The 25573-nt window shown below is 40.2% G+C and overlaps 1 protein-coding gene across 1 annotated transcript in view; it reads left to right on the plus strand.

Moving 5' to 3' along the window:
• The window catches only part of pard3 (par-3 family cell polarity regulator), a 250040-nt gene that overhangs the window by 85210 nt on the left and 139257 nt on the right, over positions 1–25573 (plus strand). The window contains exons 3-5 of the mRNA XM_022761762.1: positions 9202–9385; positions 14982–15169; positions 15412–15555. Of these exons, the coding sequence (XP_022617483.1) occupies positions 9202–9385; positions 14982–15169; positions 15412–15555 (516 nt within the window). The remainder of the gene's footprint in view (positions 1–9201; positions 9386–14981; positions 15170–15411; positions 15556–25573) is intronic.

Raw genomic sequence — 25573 nt, forward strand, 5'->3', positions numbered from 1 at the left:
AGTGTTTGTGTGTGTGTTGTGTGTGTGTGTGTGTGTGTGTGTTGTGTGGTGTTGTGTGTGTGTGTGTGTGTGTGTGTGTGTGTGTGTGTTGTGAGAGGTGAGGTGAGTGAGAGAGAGTCGATGATGGGTGGCAGCGGTTCTCCTGTGGCAGGGTCAGGGCCGTTGCTTGTCAACAAACCTCAGCAATTAGCTTTGACTTGGGGCCATTTTCATCGCTCACAGACAACAATTCACTCAACAAAACATCCAACAGGAACAACAAATGAAGTCCAGAGGAGCGCTGTCAGTCATACCTGTGCCCTCTCATGTTTACACGTTCATAACATTCATTAAACAAAGGAGAGACACACTAAAACTGATGTGTGGTTTGTTTACTTGGCATTCATGTGGTTTGTCATGTACTAAAGAAAATAACCTTTCATGACATTAGGTCACTGTTTTTAGTTTTTTTTTTTTTTTTTTTTTTTTAGTTTTTTTTTTTTTTTTTTTCTTCAGACGGCTCTGAATTAGCATTTGGATTCGTCTGTTAATCTTGACAAGAGGAAAACTCAAAGCAGCTTCTGCTCATACCATATATTTGTTAAACCCTCGTGCTGTACCAATACTTTTGATGAAATATTACTCAAGTAGAAGTAAAAGTACTCATCTGTAAAATGTACTCAAGTAAAAGTAAAAAGTAGTTCATTTGAAATGTACTTTAAGTAAAAGTTACTTAGTTACTTTCTTTGTGTGGGGTGTGAGTGTGTAGTAAAAATAGGACACGGGTCAGAAATCCAAAACTATTTTGTTTTTAATTAAAGAACAAGTGTTAACAAATGTAAAGTGCAATAACAACAACTTCACAATAACTGAACTTTCTGTTCAGTTTAAGTAGCAGCTTAAAGTTAGTTGAGCCTACTAATGAGACAGCAGAAAAATACTTGCTTCTGCAGATTTGAAGGGGAGTTGTTGAAAGCAGACAGGTATTTCACTGTTGGGAGGCACATCTTGCACTGCATGATGATGCTGTTGCCTTTCCCTACGCTTGAAACAAAAGAAAATCTTCCAAATGTGGCCAAGGATTTTTTTTTCTGCATCTAGTTTCTACAGACTTCGATGTTTCAGCTTGAGCTTCATCTATTATTTCTAGGTCCGCGGTCTTCTGGACCGCGACCGCCGGCCGTGCCTGCTTTGTCGACCTCCATTCTAGCACTAGAAACTAAAGACTTCGCCGCCCACTAAACTAGCTTGTCCGGCGCCGCCAGTGCTAATCACATCATCATTTGTCACTGTTGGTTCTGGCCATTGGTTTACTGTCTATGGTTCTGTGCGCGTATTTTTCCCCTGTAGGTTGAATTGTTATTTTTACTGCAGTAACGGATAGGATTTATAAAGTAGTAACTAAGTACAATACTTGAGTCAAAAACGTACTCAAGTAAAATACAAAAATACCGATTTTAAATTGTACTTAAAAAATAACAAAATACACAAAAAATACAGTAATGTGAGTAAATGTATTTCTATTTTTCTCATTCCACCTCTGGTACATATATAACTGAGCAGATACATACTGAGCAGCATAATTTTCCTGTGCTCACCAAGTAACAACTGATCATTTTACAAACTGTCTAATTGTATCAATACCAATATGTCTGCAGTATTGGTTGATTATAATCAGCCTGGCTGGTTTATCAGTCCAGCTGTAATGATAAGATTTTTTATCTTTTTTTTAATGCATATTTTAGTGTGTTCAGTGGTAGAATTATCCAGTAACTACTCCTCATAACATTTTTCTTGTACTCGAATTCCGCAAAATTGCCATAACTTTGATTGACAGTTTAATTGAAACACATCGGATGGTTCATTAGTTTTGTTTTTGTTATCTTTCATTTGTCTCCCTGAAACCAAAATGGACAGTATTTATTTCTTGACAGCACTCAGAGCTTCATGTTTTATCAAAAGTTTATGAAAAGAAACAATAACACTTTTAAAGTTTGTCTCTTTTCTGTTCCTGCTGGCAAACATGTGTTTTTATGTCTCGGCACCGCTGACAAACAGTGGCCTGAAGCATTATGTTTCTAGTTTGTCTTACCCGCCATCCCATTCTCCGTAAACGTGATATCTCAGCAAGGCCTTGAGGGAATTCAAATTTGGCACAAATGTTGACGTTGACTCAGGGATGAACTGATTACAATTTTTCTGGTCAGTAGTGGTTAAAGGTCGAAACTTATTTGTGGCCATAACTCAAGAACTCGTGTAAGTTAATTATGACACAATTAAACACAAATGTCTAAAAGATAAAATGAAGTGATGAAATTTTATATCCGAAGGGGTGATAGGTCAGCTTCACTGTGACATCATGACTGTTCTGCAAAAAGATTATTCGGCGGCTGCTAACTGAAGAACAGAAGGAGAGACTGTGACCATTTCCTGCGGCATACAACCACAGAAACAGTAATTGGAGTTTGTTACAAATTCCTTTATTGCTCTGTACTCATCTCCATATGGAAACATTACACTGTATGGAGATTATCTCATACATACATAACTTGAATACTGTGCGGAAAATAATGTAATGCAAATGATTTCAACCCTGTGTTGCTTGGAAATAATTGGATGATGTGAAAGTTATGAGCTCCCTGTAGGCAAAACAGCTATTTCCAGTGGTAGAATCATGGACAGTTTAATGTCATAAGGAAATGTAATATTCTTGATGTTTTGAAGAAAAAAGTATCAGTGGGAATGTACAAATGCTATGAAAGAGGTGTCCAAAATAACATTCAGTAACGAGTTTTTTTTTTTTTTTGTTTTTAGTTGTTTTTTTTTTACTTCCAGACGGCCTGAATTAGCATGTGATGTCGTCTGTTACTCTTGACAAGAGGAAACTCCAAAGCAGCTTCTGCTCATAACGTATATTTGTTAAACCCTCGTGCTCCTGCAGCCCAAAGCTTGGTTTATTGTGCTGTAATCTGACACAACAGGGAACCTCATACATTTTTTGAAATGATGATGTATAGCAGGACAATACTTGAATTTTTTTTTAAGGTTGATACAAATATCGATATTTGGAAATTTGACAAATAGAATAAAAATATATCATCTGATGGTAATTTTGTTTTATTCTATTTTTAATTTTGACCTAGATACATACTGAGATACTGTACGTATCAGAGGTGGAAAAAGTACAAAAATATTGTACTCAAGTAAAAGTACCAATACTTTGATGAAATATTACTCAAGTAGAAGTAAAAGTACTCATCTGAAAATGTACTCAAGTAAAAGTAAAAAGTAGTTCATTTGAAATGTACTTTAAGTAAAAGTTACTTAGTTACTTTCTTTGTGTGGGGTGTGAGGGTAGTAAAAATAGGACAAGAAATCCAAAACTATTTTGTTTTTAATTAAAGAACAAGTGTAACAAATGTAAGTGCAATAACAACAACTTCACAATAACTGAACTTCTTGTTCAGTTTAAGTAGCAGCTTAAAGTTAGTTGAGCTACTAATGAGACAGCAGAAATACTTACCAAAACATGCTTCTGCAGATTTGAAGGGGAGTTGTTGAAAGCAGACAGGTACTTCACTGTTGGGAGGCACATCTTGCACTGCATGATGATGCTGTTGCCTTTCCCTACGCTTGAACAAAAAGAAATCTTCCAAATGTGGCCAAGGATTTTTTTCTGCATCTAGTTCTACAGACTTCGATGTTTCAGCTTGAGCTTCATCTATTATTTCTAGGTCCGGGTCTTCTGGACCGCGACCGCCGGCCGTGCCTGCTTTGTCGACCTCCATTCTAGCACTAGAAACTAAAGACTTCGCGCCCACTAACCTAGCTTGTCCGCGCGCCTCCTCTATGTTCACGTGCCAGTGCTAATCACATCATCATTTGTCACTGTTGGTTCTGGCCATTGGTTTACTGTCTATGGTTCTGGTGTGTATTTTTCCCCTGTAGGTTGAATTGTTATTTTTACTCAGTAACGGATAGGAGTTATAAAGTAACTAAGTAGAATACTTGAGTCAAAACGTACTCAAGTAAAATACAAAATACCGATTTTAAATTGTACTTAAAAAATACAAAATACACAAAAAATACAGTAATGTGAGTAAATGTATTTCTTTACTTTCCACCTCTGGTACATATATAACTGAGCAGATACATACTGAGCAGCATAATTTCCTGTGCTCACCAGTAACAACTGATCATTTTACAAACTGTCTAATGGTATCAATACCAATATGTCTGCAGTATTGGTTGATATATCAGCCTGGCTGGTTTATCAGTCCAGCTGTAATGATAAGATTATTATATGCTTTTTTTAATGCATATTTTAGTGTGTTAAGTGTAGAATTATCCAGTAACTACTCCTCATAACATTTTTCTTGTACTCGAATTGGCAAAATTGCCATAACTTGTGATTGACAGTTTAATTGAAACACATCGGTGGTTCATTAGTTTTGTTTTTGTTATCTTTCATTTGTCTCCCTGAAACCAAAATGACAGTATTTATTTCTGACAGCACTCAGAGCTTCATGTTTATCAAAAGTTTATGAAAGAGACAATAACACTTTAAAGTTTGTCTCTTTTCTGTTTCCTGCTGGCAAACATGTGTTTTTATGTCTCGGCACCGCTGACAACAGTGGCCTGAAGCATTATGTTTCTAGTTTGTCTTACCCGCCATCCCATTCTCGTAAACGTGATATCTCAGCAAGGCCTTGAGGGAATTCAAATTTGGCACAAATGTTGACGTTGACTCAGGGATGAACTGATTACATTTTTCTGGTCAGTGGTTAAAGGTCGAAACTTATTTGTGGCCATAACTCAAGAACTCGTAAGTTAATTATGACACAATTAAACACAAATGTCTAAAAGATAAAATGAAGTGATGAAATTTTATATCCGAAGGGTGATAGGTCAGCTTCACTGTGACATCATGATGTTCTGCAAAAAGATTATTCGGCGCTGTAACTGAAGAACAGAAGGAGAGACTGTGACCATTTCCTGCGGCATACAACCACAGAACAGTAATTGGAGTTTGTTACAAATTCCTTATTGCCTTGTACTCATCTCCATATGGAAACATACACTGTATGGAGATTATCTCATACATACATAACTTGAATACTGTGCGGAAAATAATGTAATGCAAATGATTTCAACGCCTGTGTTGCTTGGAAATAATTGGATGATGTGAAAGTTATGAGCTCCCTGTAGGCAAACACAGCTTTTCCAGTGGTAGAATCATGACAGTTTAATGTCATAGAAATGTAATATTCTGATGTTTTGAAGAAAAAGTATCAGTGGGAATGTACAAATGCTATGAAAGAGGTGTCCAAAATAACATTAGTAACGGGTATTTGTGCAGATGAAAGGTTTGTGGATTATTAAAACTTGGAAGATTCTCAGTTTCAAACGGTAATATTCGATATCTTGGGAGTCTCGTTGGCCTTTCGTTGCATTAACAACCACATCATATCTACTGTACTGATTGTTTTACAACCTTGATGATTAGCAGTGATTATTTCTACCTTCCAGCGGTATCAGATGGGCTCAGGGTTTGGAGGCGAGAGCACATTTACAGTGCTCACCGCAGCTGAACTGATTACCATGTTCTCTAATAACAACCACATGGGCTGTTACAGTACTTGGGGCAGGGGGAGGAGGTGGTGCTGGTGGTGGTGGGGGGGTCTTCTTCAGTAGTGTCCTCAGGGAGCGGGCCAGGGGAGGGGGGGCGGGGGGGTTTGCTGACTCAGCTGTTGTGTGCTGAACTGAGCTTTAATGAGGCAAGAGCGGAGGACTCTCTGACAAGTCACACACACACACACGAAGTTTTATATAGACATATATATATATATATGCACACATAAAACCGACATCGCAGACGGACACACAAACCCGCCAGACTGCCTTCTCACCTGTGTCTCACTGAACTTCACCTTTTTCTTCCCCTTCTTCTCCTGTCTTTCACAACACTCTGCACATCTCTTTAACACACACACCCCTCCACAACCCCCCCCACCCCCCCCACCCCCTTGCCTTTTGACCCTTTTATTATCCCCATTACTATGTGTACAGATTAGCCCCAGGTTGCAGAAAGCTCTAATTTGAAGTAAATACATGCACATTTATGTAAAGGGGGCTAATGGGAAAAATGAGTCTTGAGGTGTGTGTGTGTGTGTGTGTGCGTGTGTGCGCGCCCTCCAGAGCCTGTTCCCCTCACCAGGGAGCTTGTCCAGCGCGCTATAAAACTCCACAGCTCTCAGACTAAATGTGGCTGAAATGAAGGTTTAATGTGCTGGAAAACTGTTAGTTGCATTTGAATGGTGTGGGTGTGTGTGTGTGTTGTAATGGATTGTGTGGGTGTCTCTGTGTCTCTAAATGTAATTGTGTGTGTGTGCATGCGTCTCTTTCTATTTGTGTGTAATAAGTGTGTTTTATTGAGTTCGTTGCATTTTCTTTTTTTAATTAATGAGAGTGAATGGACTCAAAATGTTGATCTTTTCTGTTTGCACCTTTTTATCTTAAGTTTAATCAACATGGTGTGTGGAAGCATATTTGTAACGTAACTGTGCAGTGGTTCCTTTGCCTTTATATGTAAAAGGATAGGCATTAACATTCAATGAGCAATAGAAGCACATATTTGTTCAGTGGTGCTCAGGTTATAAATTTGTCAGTGAACAATGTGTTTCCCATTGAGGCTTGATCACATGATCAGCAAACAACAATATGGAAGCAGAAAGCTTAGCATCAGCAGTACAGGCAGGAGACGTAGAAGTATTGGGCCTATGAGCAGCAAAAGTCATTCTTATTCATATGAAGTCCTGGTTCTTGTTCAGTGTGAGTGAGAAAAGGAAATAAACCAAAATATCTCTTGATTTCTTAGAGGGTAAATAAAAGAAAAAACATTCTTGCAATGTTGTGTTTAAAATTTTCAGTTTGTGTTTTGCTGGAGTTGAATGTGCTACCACTTTCTGATTGTGGTGCGTCATGACCGTCACTGAGGAAATCCCAAACTGTGCATTATCCAGTTCAGCTCTCCAGTAATTTAGCATCACACCTTTATAAAGTTTGGGGCTTTGAAGACAGATTAACAAAAACAAACAAAAAACGTAGTAAAGACACTGGATCCTACAATTCCCACAATGCAACCAAGCATCTTTTCATCAGTCCATCCCTGGCTGACATCTTTTAAGCTCTACACCCAAAGTTGGTAACACAATCCTTTTGTTTGTAGCGTCTGAGCCACATGATCACTCTGATGACATCATCAGATGTGACAAAACACAGCTTCCACTTAGCATGAATTTATTTTCTTTCATTGGTTACATTTAGTTTTGTCACAGTTTTTTAACTGCTAGGTGCAGTCCATAGACATGTCAGTGTTATCTCTGGCCACCTGTCCCATCTTTTTAATTCCACTTATTAGAAACGTAGAACTGTTTCAGCTCAGATCCAGCTCTCAGTACACTTCCAGATATAACAATATTTGTCTTTGAGTCAAAATGGAATCGATAAACTCTCTGTTGTTCACATGTGATCTATCTTCTTTTACAGAGCAGTGAAAATATTGTGTCTGGGTCTGTTTTTGATCAGCGTCTGGTCAAAGTTTTCTTTAAAGTTCAGGGTTGTTCTTTGGTCAGGATCGTGTGAATGAAGCCAGATGAAGTGCAGTGATATCTTGGAAGATGTTTGAGCTGTGGAACATCCTCATTTAGTTTTTAATGCGGATGAGATGTTGCGGGTCGGGGATGGACCTTTTGAGCGGGGACATTATCACAGTCAAGCCTCTACATCAGATCTCACCATGAACATCCTCTGATTTGGCAAATGTTGGATGGATTTTTCATTTTCTCCTCGGCTAACTGAAGCCAGCTGAACACACACGCAGGCCTGGTGGGAGTCGCAGAGGGACGGCATGAATCTCATCTTTAATCTAATAAAGGGACTCAGTAGAGGCTGGAATTAATCAAATCTGTGAGGGAGAGGAGCTTTCAACCTAAAGATGTGGAGCGAGGAGGCTCTTTGAGTGAGGAGAGGATATGATTGAACATAATGAGCACCTCAGGGTCATAACATAAAATAGAGGGTTTAAATCACCTCCATATTCTTTTGCACTGTATGCGGTCCTCAGGCGTTTAAAGGACCACCATGTGTAGTTATGATTTGGGCATCACAACTGACTGGACCGGTTCCATTCCAGTCTGGGCCAGCTGGTGCTGATGGCTGGCCATAAAATCATATCGTATGTTGTTTTAATGATTTTCATTTGCCTCCTGATTCGGTTGTTCGACATTCTCATTAAGTTCATTTACTAAGTGATTTTTATGAGTGGAATTGAGACCTTCACCATTTCATCCAAATTCAGCATTTTACCTCAGTCGTGTTGCTGTCTTTGTACAAATTGCAGCATAAATTATACAAAGCATTTTTTGACGAATGTCCAGTTCTGTTTTGCTCCAGTCATATGCGTATTATAGCAGGCTGTAGGGCGCTGCCTAGCAATGTGACTCATGTTCAGTTGCTGAGCCGTTCAATATGTGCTTAGCTTTTATGTCTAGATTAAAAATCTGTGTATGTTGGTGGAAGTAGACATTTTATGTGCCGTGTCTCGGTTGGCCTCTAAGAGTGTGATCAATTAACCCTCATAAGGTCTTTGAACTATTTTATTCCAGTTTTTGATTAATTTTTTCACGGATTAAGTAAAATTATGTGGAGAGTAAATCTTATTCATGTAATCTCAAATACAGTTGTTCTGTTCTGTTGTGTTATTCATTGCTGGGTTTTTCTCACATTTAAAAGAGCTATTTGTAAGTTGCTGTTTACTTACCAATCTAGAAACAATGATGTTCAGCATCAAACTTTTTTTACTTTCCGAGAGCTGGTTCCAGTGGTGAAACGTTAACTGTTGTCTCTATCATGTCTATTCTCTTACTGAAGTTAGCACGCTAACCAGCTAGCCCTGGCCCATCTTGTCACTTACCGATAGTGACTCACTGGATCAGTGGGGGGGGGGTATGATAACCTCTTGTTTTGTTAAGAGTGTATGTTGTTTTTATTGTTTTGATTTTTACCATTTCCATAAATATAATCTACCTCACTGTATTTTTGTGTTGTACTTCCTCCACTGCTCCCTTTTCTGAGAACATACACCAGTTTTCATGCATTTTCTCTACCATAAAGAAACATGATTCTCAACATCCAACCTCTTGTGCTCTCTCCCTCCTCCAGTTGATAGCTGTGTACGATGAGCAGGAGCCCCATCATGGAGGTGACGGTACCAGCGCCAGCTCCACGGGGACCCAGAGCCCCGACCTCTTTGCCGCAGACCTCAGTGCCGGCAGTGGAGCTTCAGCGTTTCAACCCTACCAGGCTGCCAGCGAGATCGAGGTTACGCCCTCCGCCTTGCGCACCAGTAAGTCCCAAACACTGCAGGAGGAAAAAAAAAAAAAAAAAATCAGGGACACATGCGGCAGGATCGGGGACAATCGGATGATTTGTACACGGATGCATTGTTTGGTTAAAGAGACCATTACCTAAAGATACAATCAGGAACTAATCAGATTAATAATTGAGTCCTATTTTCCTCTTAAATTACAAATCTGTCATCTTCACTGGCATCAAATATCAGCAACTGTAGTAGTACACAGCAAACCCAACAAATTACCCCACCCTGGCCCAGCGGTACCTTCGCCCTGTCCATAAATTCTGTTAATTGGACAGGAGGCCCTTTTTTTTCCCGGGCACAGATAGCCATTTGATCCCCGGCCAAAGTGGCTAATTGGTTCTATTCGCTGCCTCCTAAATCAAATCTGACGCTGAGCCCGTCCACCTCTGCAGTTTTGCTGGCCAAGACACTTCTCCCACTGTAATTACGGTGAGTTTGAAAACTGCGTCTTGTAGGTGATTTGTCCATTTGGATCGAGCAAACCCTTTTGCACACAAGCATAAACAGAAGCAAACAAGCATGCGTGCACACACACACACACACACACACACACACACACACACACACACACACACACACACATAGACAAACACATGCTCTTACTGTGTCACTGTTACTGCCTCTTCTTGCCCAAGTATTTCTCCTATTGTGTCTTCCTGGGCCTCTCTGGATCTGGATTTGGAGTCTTGTGCAATGAACGTATAAAACTGGATCGATCATGATGAACAACGTTTTGCAAACAATATGTTTTCTTCAGAATGGGGTAATTTTCGATTAACATTTGCAGCTGGGATTGATTTTTGTTAGCAGACATCTTTTGTCTCCACTAAATTCTCGTTATTATCGTTTTTTCTCTTTACCAGCAGCAGACTTTCCCCAGTACTTTAGTTTGAGTTTCTTCTTGTTTACGTCTTTGCCAATTTTCTATAATTAGTTCCCTTTCATATGGTTGAAGGACACTTGTTAATTTTATGTGTTAATTGGCACCAGATTTGACACAATTAAAATTAACTAAAAAAAAAAAAAAAAGCAAATACGCTTTTGCAAGATCATTTATTACTGAAAAATTGAATTTTTAAATAATAAACAATGAAGCAGAAGTAGGTTAAATTCTTGTATGTGATTATCTATTCTATGAATATACAGTACATACATGTGATAAATCACTTAATCACTTCAAAACTCAACTCGCATAGTGCTCTGTGAGCTCTGTGAGCTCTGTGAGCTCTGTGAGCGTGGTTTCCACTCCATTTCTTTTCACGCACATGCAGCTAATGTAGACTTAAATTTGTGTTGGAAGTCAACAAAATGCCACATAAACCAACACCAGACAATACAGAATACTAAGGGGGTTTGAATTATATCGTTGTATTTTATGTTTCGGATGTAAGCCATGCTGCCATTAAACAGCCGTTCAAAGTTTTATTCGAAACATACCAACGTGCAATGTAACAATAAGCAAAGCAGGGAATTGAGGGTCAGACAGCAACATAAAACAACAATTTACTTTTTGATATTATGAAAAATATTGCATATGGATGGAAATATATCATAATATATTTTCCACAACTTGTAGGGGTCAACTCTAAATAGTAATAATAGATTACCACAGCATCCACTACCAGCTGATGTTTGATTGTCAGCTGATCAAGATTCAGTAGCCTCAGCTTTCCTGTATTTTGCCAAAGCTTATTCCTACGATACACTTCGCTGTAAGTAGCAATAAATATGTCTTATTCTTAACATTTAGCCTTCTTGCTCCCAATTTAGTTCAATAGAAGATGTTTCAATTAAACGTAATTCTCACAACTTAAATAAAAACAGACCCTGACCTTTTTATTTCTTTCCTTTCTTCAAGCACACACAAACATTAACCAACACCCCTACTTCACACACACACGCGCACACACACACACACACACACACACACACACACACACACACACTCCATTGAACAAAAAGTTAAAAACAAACTATTTCTTTGCTAATAAGGATTGTTAATTAGCACTAAAAATACTCCACTGGTTGCATGAGTATGGCTTATCCACTAATGACCCGTGAACTGGCATTGATTGACACAGCCGCCACCAAAATCTCATTTTCTGCCTCTGTCTCACACACACTCACACAAACACACACAGACATACAGAGCGAGGGAGGTCACTCCAGTCCTAATTGGATTTCTGGATGAGATGCTGAATGTGAATTTGCAGTAAGAAATGGAAATCTCGGGCATAATCGCACCTGCCAGTGACGTCCAATTTAACCGCCTCCTTAATAAATTCTAACCCTGCTTAATTGATGACACAGAATCTCATCAGATGAATTTTAATGGGTTTTAAGAGAAATGTCTGACATGGAAGAGAAGGAATTTGATTAATTTTCTTTTTCTTTTTCTTTTTTTTTTTTTTTTTACATGAGCGCCTAATGAGAATAGCTTTCAATCACTGATTCATGTTGGACGAAACGAGAAGCGTTGGACTCTGTGGGTCTGTGCCAGTTTTCTTGTTAGGCCCATAAAGTCAAAAGAAAATTGATTAAGCTTATTAGACAGAGAGCTCCATTGAAATTCACAAATGCACTGATGTTAGTTTCTTGGCTTTGTTAAACCCCAAACTCTGCAGATGAGAAAATGCTGATTAAAGGACAGTTAAAGCCACTGTACTGAACATGTAAGGCTCTCAGATACCAGTTTAAAAAGTTAATTTCCAAAATGCAATAATTATTATTGGAGAAAAGTAGTACTTGAAGTTCATAAATTCATTTTTATTGATAAAATATAATGAATTCAGTAAAAAATGATCCTGTTACCCATAATCCATAATACTTTAAAAGAGCTGGAGGTTCTTTCAGTTTTGTCGCTACAAATGTTGTGGTGTTGCTATTCACTCTTCATATTTGTGCGATAAAACTTTTATTTGGAAGAAAGTTCTAAGTTAATAACTACAGTGTGTCGTCATTTATCTTGAGACACAGAAAAGTTCAAAATCATCACGTTTTGTGCTACAGAGATATGGCAATGGTAAATTCGAAGGCATTAGCTGGCTCTTTCATTGATTTATTTAATTTAATTTAATGAGAAACTTTGTAGCATTTTATTTTTTAAAATGAACCCAATTCTCTACAGTATTAATGAGAGGTGCAGGTAAGGGAGAAGCTGCAAATTGTGCTTAGTATATTCTAAAGTGTCAGTATGCATGGTGAGTTTGCCTGTGGGCACTGTTCTCCCACAATGCAGTGCACAACTGAAATAGACTGAATGAAAGTGAAAATTTTAAACAAATTGTAGAGAAAGGAGTGAGATTCTGTGGAAAAGAAATAAAAGGTTGTATAAAATATTTACAATAATTTGATAAAAGAGAAATGAAGATATTATTTCTCCTTAGCAGTTTAAATGACAGGTGAAACATGGTGGGATGTTGTGATGTACAGGAGAATCAAGGTTATTTTATATGTCAGGACAGTATATTATCATGTCATGTCCCCTCACCAACTGTTAAAGGTGAGCTTGAAGGGGAACTCCACCGATATTTGTTTTGTTCTTTCACAAAGCTGTGGGATCCACAAGAGGTCGATTAGAAGAAACAGTCAAAATCGAAGCAACAGGCTTTTGCAATCCAATCCATTTGATCCATAGTATGGATCAAACTCTCAAGACTTTGGATCCTACATTCCCCATAATGCAACTCAGTAGCTTGTTTTTGTTAGAAACTCTCTGCATGGTAAATGCCCTTGTCTTTTAAACCCCACACCTCCAGTAATGGTGTAATTACAGACTTTCTGTATTTGATCGTCATGTGGAAAAGTGGTGGACCTGCCCTTTAACTGACCTCAATAAACACAGGGGGATTTTACTTCTCACTGTTAATGCTCTGTTAACAGTTAAATAAGACAGAACTCCTGCTGTGGCCACCAACCTAGAACGGTAGTTGTTACTGAACTATGTTTGGGGTTAGTACAAGCCAATCAGAAACAAGTATTTTCCACAGCTATGAAACTGTACACTACGCAGATTAATACGCTGTGTAAATAGAATTGGCATATGCAGCTGGAGAGGGGCGATCCTATGCCCTAATGCCTCCTGGGAGTTGGAGTTGTTTAGGTGGTGTTGAGACCTGTCAGGACAGCCTGCACCCTGTCCCCTCCTGAACTCCATCTCCCAGAGCGCCGCTGCCTCCCACAGCTCCGAGCGGTTTAGGTCCCACGCTCTGGGTGACCCAATAACATCAGTCAGCCAAGTGCATGAGTGTATTGTACACACACACACACACACACACACACACACACACACACGCACACACACACACACACACACGCACACACATTTCCAGATTCTCAACAAATACTGTAGCTGTTGGCTCAGATTTGTCCAAACACTCAGATGTTTCCAAACACAAACACATCCACGAGCTTGTGTGCACACAAAATACTGACTCATCACCAACACACATCTTTTACACACCCAGTTGGCTGATGCTTCACAAACCCACACACACACACACACACACTGATAATTGTCCACACACACAGAGAACCACGTCAGTGTGGAAAAAATGCACATACTGCTAAACAAAAGTATTATGTTCAGTATTAGTGTTGAAAGACACACACAATGTTCTACAGACTCATCAGTTTATCACACATAAACATGGACGCACACACACACGCACGCACAGATGGACACAGTTAATCTTGTCATGCACTTACTCTCACAATACACACACAGTCAAATAAGCGTTGACTCAGACACACACTCCTCTTTGGACAGATCTCAGTGTTTCCTGTATGAACACACAACACCACCATCAAAAACATCTGAAACGGCACAAAGTCCTGGAAGAGAACATGGGAACATGACACTTGGCATTGTTACCGAAGAAGACGCTCCAACTTTTATAAGAGTTTTGTTTACACTCCATCTCTCTTGCGTGTCCCGCCGGGTTCGGCCGCTCAGATCTCACCCATGGGATTCTGCAGTGGGAGATTTGTAATGTCTTAGCACTGTATCTTGTGTACAACTGCAGGCTGTGGCGTTGCGTGCACGTTCCCGTTGTTGGGAGTCGTTATTTGGACCTTGGCCCGCTTCCCACACACTGCAACTTTTAAACAATTTTAATGGAAGGCATCCACTTACTCTGGTGTTTCTCAATAAGCTTTTCCTCCTGTTGTTGTTCCCACACAGTCTGCGGCGCAGCCTTATGAGGCACTGACGGTAAAGTCGAAACCCGAGCTGCCAGATGTGACTTTCGGTGATAGATCTGATTTAATTCACAACGGGATGATAATGGGATCTCAATGATTAGCTGCCTTTATTAGCCGCCATTGTTTGAGCAGCAAAATTTGTATGAGCATATTCACATCAATCATCCCTAAAGATAATATTAAACCCCTGTCCTGAGTCCTAGCAGCTTTAATACACTTTCCCATCAAACAATTTAAAATAAAACATAGTGATATCATTTCCTCTCAGAGCATAGCCCGGGATAGGGGAAATCAGATTATCCTCATAAAACTTTCAGTATCCAAAAAAAAAAAATCCCTTTCTGTCTTTCCTGTCTCTCAGATATGCCCCTCCACGTCCGGCGCAGCAGCGACCCCGCCCTGCTGACCATCAACGGGCCGTTCAGCGGCGGCGAGTCACGGGTCCAAACAGAAGAGCCGCCGTCGAGGAAGAACCCGACCCGCTGGTCCACCACCGCTGGCTTCTTGAAAGCCCGCCACTCCTCCGGCACCAACAGTCTAGAGAGGAAGGTAGGCGACCAGGAAGTGAACACTAATATAAGAATGATTAGATTTTGATGGCACACATCCAGCTACATGTGGCACGCCGACATCGTCCTCTCTGTATATCTACTTTGGGAGGGGGAGCATTTCCTGAAAGTTATCGGTCAATATTTCAAATCTTTTTCACTTACATATAAAACACGCTAACTAATCCATTACTTACGCCTGTAAACTGGATCCTTAACGCCGTTGTTTCCGTGTCTGTGCAGGGTAAAGGTATGGACACGTATCGCAGTCTGCCGCGGGATGCGGGGACGTGGGCCAATCAGAGAGAGTTTCAGAGAGAGACGGCCCGCTCATCACTCAGTGCCAATCACCCCATGGTGGACCGATGGCTGGAGAGACAAGAACAGGTAAGACCACCAGACCTGGCATTAAAGATGAAACTTTTCTGTCATTTTGACGACAGTGTTACAAAAACCTCTTGCACACTTTTATCCATGTCCTATACTTTATGTCCTGACATGACGTGAACACCTGATGCCTTGAACCATCCGCAAATTTATCGGCCAGGCTCATCCTCACTCTACCCATCAGCCCTCTAAGCTCTGTCAGTGGCTGCCTGAGTGGCCTAGATCCAGTCCAGAGCCTGAACCAGTTCCACCACGCCCCTGTCCCTCAGCAAAGAGGTTAAAAAGTGAAGAATTTCCACCTTAAATCCCCAGTGACACACAAGTTATGCAGGGAGCAATAGCATAATGTTGATATAGTAAATAACATGAGCCATATACAGTACATATGGTCCTGTTTAAGTGGAAATGGAGAACGTTGCCAGAGGCTCTTTTCCCTCTGTGGTCACACAAGCCAAAGTTTTGTTAAGAATATAATCATAAAATATGATAACATATCCTGACCCACAGGCAGGACTCGCTTCGTATTTGGTCGCTGCACAGGTTGTGTTACAAAGTCAGATAATATCAGGATTTAAAAAAAAAAAAAAAAAAAAAAAACATGGATCAGAAGTGTGGAAGTGAATAATAAAAGCAATAAATAAACATGAAGCACTAGCTGTAAAAGGGTCAGTCACTTTCTCTGTTTATTGGCTGTTGGTTGTGTTTGTCTGCGCTGTGGTGAAACATCTGTATCGCTCTCAATGTTTAATGAGTAGTGATTAATCTAAGTGTAATATTGAGATAAAGATGAACACATCAGCAAGTTGAGAAAGGTTTCCTAAAAGGAAGGGAAAAAAACTGCTTTTTATCCTCCATCTCTGTGAACTGAAGGGCTCATCATTCAAACGGTTACAACACACACCAGTTGCATCATGTAGCTTCATGTTTTATTCACGCATATGACAAAACTGCTCTTCTGGGTTCACAGTGATGCGAAAATGATTGGTGAACTTGTTTTGTTAGTCTTCCTGCCTTCTTCTCTGGGGTACAGAGCAGAATGTGCATGCATGATGGCGGCCGGTTGGCTTTCGGCTGTAGTGTCGAAGTGCAGCTTCTAATGTTAGACGTGAGCTGATGTATTAGCTGGTTTTGAGGATGCAAATTGTTTGAAGTCTCAGCACGACCTACCAAGCTCAGCTTTTAAAGCACATGTTTATTTTCGGGATACTTAGATTTTGATTTATCGTCTTAGGCACTTACATGTAGAAAACTAAGTGTCCTCTAACTCAGATTGTTTTTTGTTTGCGTATAAGTTCTTTTGTAAACAGGATTAAACGTACAGCGAGCTCCCACCATTCATCAGCGTGTAGCACCGAGGCCTTTTTCCCTGATCTGTCTCAGAACAGGGTTCAGTGTGAAGGGGGTTAAGTGGTGGAGGTCACTGCAGGATGGTGTAGTCAGTATTAATGACCTGCCCTCTTCATCTCACACATACATACACACTCAGACATGTTCCCCACCGTCCTCTCATTCTGCTGACAGCCCTCACTATGACTTGAACAGCTATATCAGTCTGCATGGCCCTGTAGAGTGTGTCTGTGTGTGTGTGTGTGTGTGTGTGTGTGTGTGTGTGTGTGTGTGTGTGTGTGTGTGTGTGTGTCGTACTTAATGCTGCTTCTCTCTGTGTGATGGTGAGAGACAGCTTGTGGACTCAGTGTCATGTTGTGTATGATTACTCCATGGTGTGTGTTTGCAGTAAATGATCCAGTCAAATCGTCTGAATTCATGTTACATGATCATATGTAATGTCAACTTTCCTCTCATCACTGACACACACACATGCACGCATGCACACACACACACACACGCTCCAGTTCGAGGTCTCATGAGCTGTTGTTGTTGGCCAGTCTTGTGTATAGTATCTGTCTGCTCGCTGTCACTGTTCTATGTCACACTGATTTAAGCTCCACTTAAATTACTTTGTTCCAAGAAGGATGTCGCAACTCTGCTGCATGATGGGAAAAGCCTGGTTTTCTTTCAGACGTGATAATCAAATAAAGAAATAGAAAAATAGCCACATCAAGAAAAAACAAAAGCAGTAGTCTATTAGTATACACTGTAGACTGTATTGTAGACTGTATGTTTTCAGTGCATTTGATTCTTTACGTATGTATATATCATTTTCCTTTTGATGGTGTTTCTGTTCAGACATACACTGACTCGAATCGCACTCTCACCTCTTCAAACATCTTCTCAAAGCCAGAAGTGATTGTGTAATTTTCCTGATGCCGACAGAGCCGCAACACCTGGCTTTCAGCTCCAGTGCTGTTGCAATGTCCTGCGTGATTCACTGCAAGCAGGCGAACTTTTATTTATAGCACAATCTGTATTGAGGGAAATTCAAATTGATTCCCTCAGTGAAAGAGAAAAGAGAGACACTTGAAACAATAACACAGCTGTTAGCTCAAGTTTTTGGTTATATTGTAAAACTATCATCAGGATCCACAGCTGACACACAACATGTGTGCTGATTGCTCAGTCTCATCAATTAGGCGGATGATGTCCCAGGACATAAACAGTTGCTGTAAGTGACGGTAATGCAAAATGCAAAGCTGCTGAAACGGGAGGAAGCTGAAAACATCGGGGCATTGTTGTTTAATTTGGTGAACTTGCCCACAATGCTCTGTACATATGTAGATGTTTGTGTGTTATTAAAGTTAGAAATTGTTTAGGCACTCCTGGGATTAAATACATACACATGTATACACTGACACAGTGCTGACATAGATTCAAACGGTCACTATCGTTCGGTGGATACAAAGAGCCTCTGTTTAACTGTTACAAGTGAAATTTTTCTCTATTTGTCCCCAGAGTGAGTAAATCTGATTGGCCCTGCTGAAGTACAATGAGATTTTAATGTATTTTAGTTTTTATTTAACATTTTATTTTACCTGGAGAGTTTCTTGCTATCAGATTATCTCCTTTTGAAGACGGTCTGGTCCAATGTAGCAGCACAGTTGCCAGACTATAAAAAGGACATTATAGAAAATACAGAGCAAAACACCAAAGACACGGGGCACTATGCAGCAGCAGTATATATATATATATATATATATATATATATATATATATATATTAGATATGTTTTGAAACGCTGGCATTGACCCAGAGAACTGAACAAAAACTTGTGACTAGGAAACAGTAGTATAAGTAAGTTTCACCAAAATAAGAAGCAAATGAAAACGAAGTGTGATTTTCACTAAGTTCTGTTAATGGAGCTGATTTCATGCGCCTTTAATGGCAGCACAGCTTCTGTACAGCTTCTGAACTTCGTCTAACAATTAATTACAGCACCAAACAGAGTTCTGCTATGACATAATTAGCCTAGAGTAGCGGCAGTGTATTAAACCTTTGTTAAGAATATAAAACAGAATGGTATGGGAATGAAGAATAGCACAGCAAGAATGGGAAAATGCAGTGATTTAATTAGAATAGAGCAGCTTGGAATGATGAATTAAGCAAAGCAGCTTCCTCAACTTAGTTTCATCTTATCTTCCTTGAATGAATAACACGGAACAGAGGAGTATGAAATGAAGAGAAGAATTAGCATAGAGCGTCACATAATGAAGAAGGCCCTATTTCACTCCTGTGGAGAATTTGGCTTCTCCCATAACAAAACGTACAGAACAGGGCATTGCTTTGCACTGAAGTGAGGCAGATTGAATCGCATTGGAATGAATGAAACTATTCTCCGTTCCCAAGTGGGTAATTGTGCGTGCCTGCAGCAGCACCGGCGGCTCCCCGACACACAGCAAAATTGAACTGAGATAGTTTTGAGCTGCGTTCACAAGCCCACCTCCCCTCCCCTAAACTCCCAGCCATCCTTTGGCAACAGGTAGGGGGTCGCCATGGCAACAGCGAGCTGTCAGTTGAGTGTGTATTAATGAGAGCTGGCTGGAGGTGCTGAAGCTGTGTGGAAAATAGTGTCCTGCACTGTCGTCTGTCTGTGTGTATGCGTGCGTGTCCATGAGTCATGAGGGCATTTATGAATCTGCATGTGTGTGTTTATGCGTCCGTCTATTTAATGTGTCTGTGGCATCTGAGTGTGCGCATGTGCACGCTTATGAATATGTGTGTCGGCCGTGAGCATGTGTCAAGAATCCAGGCAGCCATAGACTTGGTTTGCAAATCAAGCAATTAAGAAGAAAAGCCACAAGCCGCTGAGCTGCCTGCAGCATGAGCACGGACAGCTGAACCTCAATACACAACACACACACACACACACACACACACACACACACACACAACACGCACACAACCTGTACCCCGGCTGGGTTAGCCGTCATCTATGAGGGGAGACGACAGTCTCTGAGAACTTGCATGTCATGGAGTGTGTATGTTGAGTTTATGTTTGGATGTCTCATTAAATATTACACCTTTCTTACTGTGTATGAAAGTGTGTATAAAACCACCAATTTGATGATTCTGAAATAGAAAAAATCCAATATACTGCAAGATTAAATGCGTCTTAATGAATAAATCATGTGACTGTTTATTAATAGGGTAGAAAATTTGATAAATTGGAGATACATGGTTCTCACAGGACAGCGCCGGGGTTTGTTTGTGTTTGTGTGCATCATGCCTGGAGGTCTGAAAAACACCTCTACCCCTGATACCCAGAGCTGGAGCCAGACAGCATTAACACAGAGAGCCAGGATTCTCTCCATCCAGCATCACAAACACTCACAGAGCTCATGAACCATGTAAGTGCCCAAAAGAAAGACGAATACGCCTCCGGCTCTTAGATTAATGATGATTAAATCATAAATAATTTACTTGTCAGACATTGTTTCTGCTTCTTGTTTGAATGCCAGAAAATAGAAACAAAACCAAACGTAAAATCACAAACACAGCACTGCTGTAGAGGAACCAAAGCTGTTGGCAAAGTTTTATGCATTTTCTGTAAAGTCAGTTCATTTAGAGATCAGATTCATTGTTTTCAGGAATTTAAAATATAATTAAATACTTAAAATGAAGATAAATAGGTGAATAACTGTAACAAACAAGTTATTTCATAGTGAAATTTATAACTAATGGGACTCAAAGCGCAGTAAAAAGCTGAGAGTTAAAAATTGGTGATAAATGGATAGGTTAGCTCGGTAGGAAGTGATGCATTGTTGGTTTTCAGCTTCATTAACAGCAACATTTTTTTGAAGAAATTACTGGGTAGGTGGTATAAAAAGCCATGTCTACCATCGCTGAGGAGACAAACAAGCCCCATAAAGTGAAAGTCAAATTTTTGACAACTGAAAATCCGAATGTCACTGAAGCGCATCCTCTGATTTATTTTTGTAGGTTTGGTGCAAAAACAGTGAGGCCACTCATGGACCAGTACAAATTAAAGCAAGCTTTTCAAGGGGGGAGGGGTTTAGTATCTGAGCAGGGTAACCTTTGGAAAGTGGTCGGCTAAAATAAACTACAACTCTAATGGGAATAATATTTTTTTTCCCCAATTAGCACCTTTCAAGTACAGTTCTCATCACACTGGGTCTGTGCCTTAAAATATGTGATTTTGTAACTTACTGGAGGTCAGACTTAACTTTAGTTACCGCAGCAACACTGGTAGCATGCAGTATGTGGCTGAGTGTATCACAGTGTGTTACAGTGAAAACAGGACCTTGGTTTTGTAGCAGCAGCAGTGTGTGTTCGTGATGCTGCTGTGTGTCCTCAGCCATTAGACTGCTGAGGGACTGAGTTATCTTTCATGGAGGGATGGAGGCTTCACACAACTCACTGGGGATGTTGTTACACAGATGTATGAAGGCAGGTCTACACACACACACACACACCTACACACCTCTGCCTGCAAGAATGTTAACGCTAGTATATGCGTGTGTGTACCGTCAGTGTATTTACACTCAACAAGAAACAGACACTGGCAGGTTTTAACATATATTTGTCACACACACACACACACACACACACACACACACAGAGGTGCAGACACTCAAACACACCACAGATTTTCATTAACACACAGAGCCACACACACACACACACACACCTATTATGCATACACTACATTTCAAAGTGTACTTAAACCAATGTGTGCACACGTACACACAAAATAAAAACACAATTACACTGTAAGCATATGCACCAGAACAAATCTTCTGACCATGCGAGCTCACACACACACACACACACTTTTCTCCCATGCTTCCGAACTAACAAGCCTCCGTGCAGTGTGTGTAGTGGCGAGTTGAGTCCCTCAGGTGCGCGCTGAAGCTTTAGCAGGATAAATCATGCAAACCTGAGCCGCACACTCATAAATCACCTCAGTCCGAGTTAGATTGTCTGAGTGTGTGTTCGTATGAGCATGCATAATGTGCACTGAAACCTGCATGTTCAAGTTTTTGTGAGTATATCTGTGTGTGTGTGTGTTTCCGTGTTAGTAAGACAGATGAAATTGAACCATCACCACCTTTTTCAAAGCAGCAGAATGACTAGATTCTGAACAGCTGACCAGTAGGTGCTGCTGTGGAGCTTCAGGTTTATGAGTGAGCGCATGTGTGTATGTTTGTGTGTGTGCGTGTGTGTATTCTGTCCTCCTGTTTCTTCACTGTATGTGAGTGTAGTGTGAATGATAAATACCGTAGGTGTGTGTTTGTGTTTGCAGATGTGTCAACAGTGTTAATCTGCTGTCAACTTTGGTCTGACTCCTCCTCTCTTTTCTTCTCACTTTTCCATCTGTATGATTTTTTTTCTCTGAACCTTATTATTCTGTCTCTCACCCTTTCTATTACTCATCATTCTTTGTTGCAGCTCTTACACGCAGAAGAAACTCACTCTTTGCTGTTTTTCTTAGCCAGTCTTCTGTTTTCATCCCTCCCCTCAGCCACCTTTCATCACCTTTGTGTCCAGGTTCATTGACTCTTTTTCTAATGGTAGACATTTTTTAACAGTAACTAATATAATTAATTACATTTTCAGTTTCAAATGTAACATTTTTAAAAGGAAAAAAACCCTTTTCAACCACTTCTTCACAGAGTAAGATGAGTTATGCACCGATGAAAAGCTAATTTAACAAACAATAAATGGTAGTGCCAGTACACATAGGTGTGGGTATTATGCTGATTTTAAATCCTCAACAAAGGTTTAAGGCATGTCTATGCACTGAGTAGGCATGGAATCTAAAAATTACAGTGTGTTAAAGAAGAAATGCAAGTGACTGCATTGGTGTTGGGGTCGTTGCTACATGTAGTGGTGAGAAGATGAGATATGATCCATGATGTTTCATTTGGTAAATACATCCATGAGGATGGGTTATCATATACCAAGACAGTGCACACCACACCACAAGATCTTGCAGCTCTGGGCCTGTATTTATCAAACTGCTAAAAGTAAAATTTGAACGTAAAGGAGCTATTTGTAATTTTTTGCTATTGCTACATAGCTAATGTTAGCATTAGCAGCTGTTTAGTTACCAGTCTAGAGGAAACGTTCCGAGTACAGCATCAAACTTCATTCTTTAATCACCTTTAGTCTCCAGTTGTGGAAAGCAACGCCAATGTTAACTCTTTTCTGTGTCACATCTTTTCTTCTACTGAAGATAGCACGCTAACCAGCTAGCCCCAGCTGCTCGTCTTGTCACTTTCCAATACCGAGTCACTGTAGTGTCCAGGCTGACCTGAGGACGTAGCGCTGCTCAGAGGGTGTATTATGACCTCTTGTCTTATAAAGACAATGATGGCTGAAGCTCTTGTCCAGCCGCAATCACCACCTCCCGCTCCCGGCAAGAAGCCACGTTCAGCAGCAGAGAAAACTTACAAATAGCCCCTTTTAAGTGAACGATAAAAGTAATAAGACATCATAAGGGCTGCAAACACACAACAGGAATATATATGGCATTGATTTTTATTTACAATCAATGTCTGGCACTTGTCTCCTTAAACGACCAAGTGTAATATTTTTGTGTGATTTGTTTAACTGGGTTCTATTTATCTACTTTTAGGACTTGATGTTTTAGGTTGTATTTATGCAGAAATACAGAAAATTCTCAAGAGTTCGCAAACTTTCAAGCAGCACTATATTCATCATCATTTGTCACAGATTCAACATATTCTTTACTTAAAAACTTCCAAAGACCTTTAACAGTACAGAGTAAACCGAGTATTCAGCCTGTTCAGTATCCACATCATCACTCTTTCTATACTCTGCTCGCTGCCTTTCTTCTCCTCGCTTCTACTCGCCATCTCTTCTATTGATCATCCTTTCTCTATCTGCTCCTCACATCATCTCCTTTTATTTTTATTCCTCTCGTTCCCTCTCTGTCCGTCTCCCTCCTTTTCTGCTCGGCTCTATGCAGCCTTTGATCTTTTGGTTTTAATATGACAGAGAGCTGTGGGAGCCCAGATCTGTTCCAGCTGGGAGAGACGGGGTGAGAGAGAGCAGGGATAGAGAGATGGAGGGAAGATGAAAGACAGCTCTCCCTACCCCTCTTGAGGGTTTACACTTCCCCTGAGGGGATCTTCACCTTGGGGTACAACCTGCTGTCAGGAGTTTACACACACACACACACACACACACACACACACACACACACACACAGACGCACAAGCACATAATTTGCTGTTCATCACCTGCTACCAAAATCTAATTATACCAAAAATACGCCTTATCAGGTTGGACACAGATGGTAGCTCTTACTCAAACTTAATCCACCTGTTGAGGTATAGGAAAGGTTAGAAACCCACACACACCCACACTCTCTCCCTCTCACACAAACACACACACACACACACACACAATCAAATCAAAGATAAGAATCTCAGTTTTGTAAACCTGCTGCACTCCAAAGGTTTATCATTAGCACAGAGAGAACGAACAAGAGATGGAGACATTGGCAGATGAAAGGAGACGAGAGAGGAGAAGAGAGCGTTTTGCGGAGGAGTTAATCAGAGGTCCATAAAACGATCAAAGACGAGACGAGGAGGATGACAACGGAGGGTGTCAGCTGTTATCAGAGCAGAATCGGAGGGGTCTGACAGAAGAGGGATAGAGCTGATCATTGAGGCCTGCTGCGCTCTGACAATGAAATCCTTCCCACTGAAGACAGTCAGAGAGATCGTCCTGTTACTGAAGGATCACAGGCTTGATTTCCAAAACAATTGAATGTCGAACCTTTTACCTTGAAATTCAAATTCAGGCCAGTTCGTCAGTTTGTAGATGGAATTGTTTTTTTTTTTTTCATCATCGTTAAGCTTTGCACCAAATTTAGACAGAAGTTTACATTAAATTGCTCGCTGGGTTTTAGTGTCCTATACAGTTTCAGGGTCTTCTCCCCTCTACCATCAAACAAATCTCACAGGAACACAAAGTTCTTGCATGTTGTTGAAAGGTTTTGGCACAAAACTTTTTGAGTTTCAGGACAACATATAAGTGGATGACCATATTGCACCCGGTGGAAATGTGACAAAACATTAATACCAATTTGTGAATTACGTCAAAAAGCACATTAACAACACACATCAGCACATGATAATAAATGCAAATCCTACCAACACCAGTTGATAAGATGGAAGATGGTTAAACATCAGGTCAGGAAAGGTTTAATTGAAGTGGTTGTCTGTCGTCATACGGACGTGTTGGCACATACTGTACATCTTAAGGAATTAATCACATTGAATAATGAGTGTGTTCTGCTTGGTTTCGGTGCTGCTTGGTTTGATAATTACATATCCACCCTTTAAAATCGTGAGTTTTGAAATGACAGATTAAAGAAACCCGAAGCTAAAGCAAATGTTGATGAGAAAACGACAATTTCAGAAATGGGATCCCTAATATTTGATCGTCAATAGACTTTAAACTTAATATGGAGTCATGTAAATAGAGCCCCAAGTTAATCTGAAATATCAGACATGTAAACTGCCCTTAGCAGAATGTTGGCCTACCTTAAACAAAGAGTTTTAGTCTCAGTTTACATGTTCAGCCTTTGCTCATGTAAAACTTATATGATATATCTACAGCTGTGGAGGTT

The sequence above is a fragment of the Seriola dumerili genome, unplaced genomic scaffold (assembly GCF_002260705.1).
Source record: "Seriola dumerili isolate Sdu_G_001 unplaced genomic scaffold, Sdu_1.0 BDQW01000432.1, whole genome shotgun sequence".
Classification (NCBI taxonomy): domain Eukaryota; kingdom Metazoa; phylum Chordata; class Actinopteri; order Carangiformes; family Carangidae; genus Seriola; species Seriola dumerili.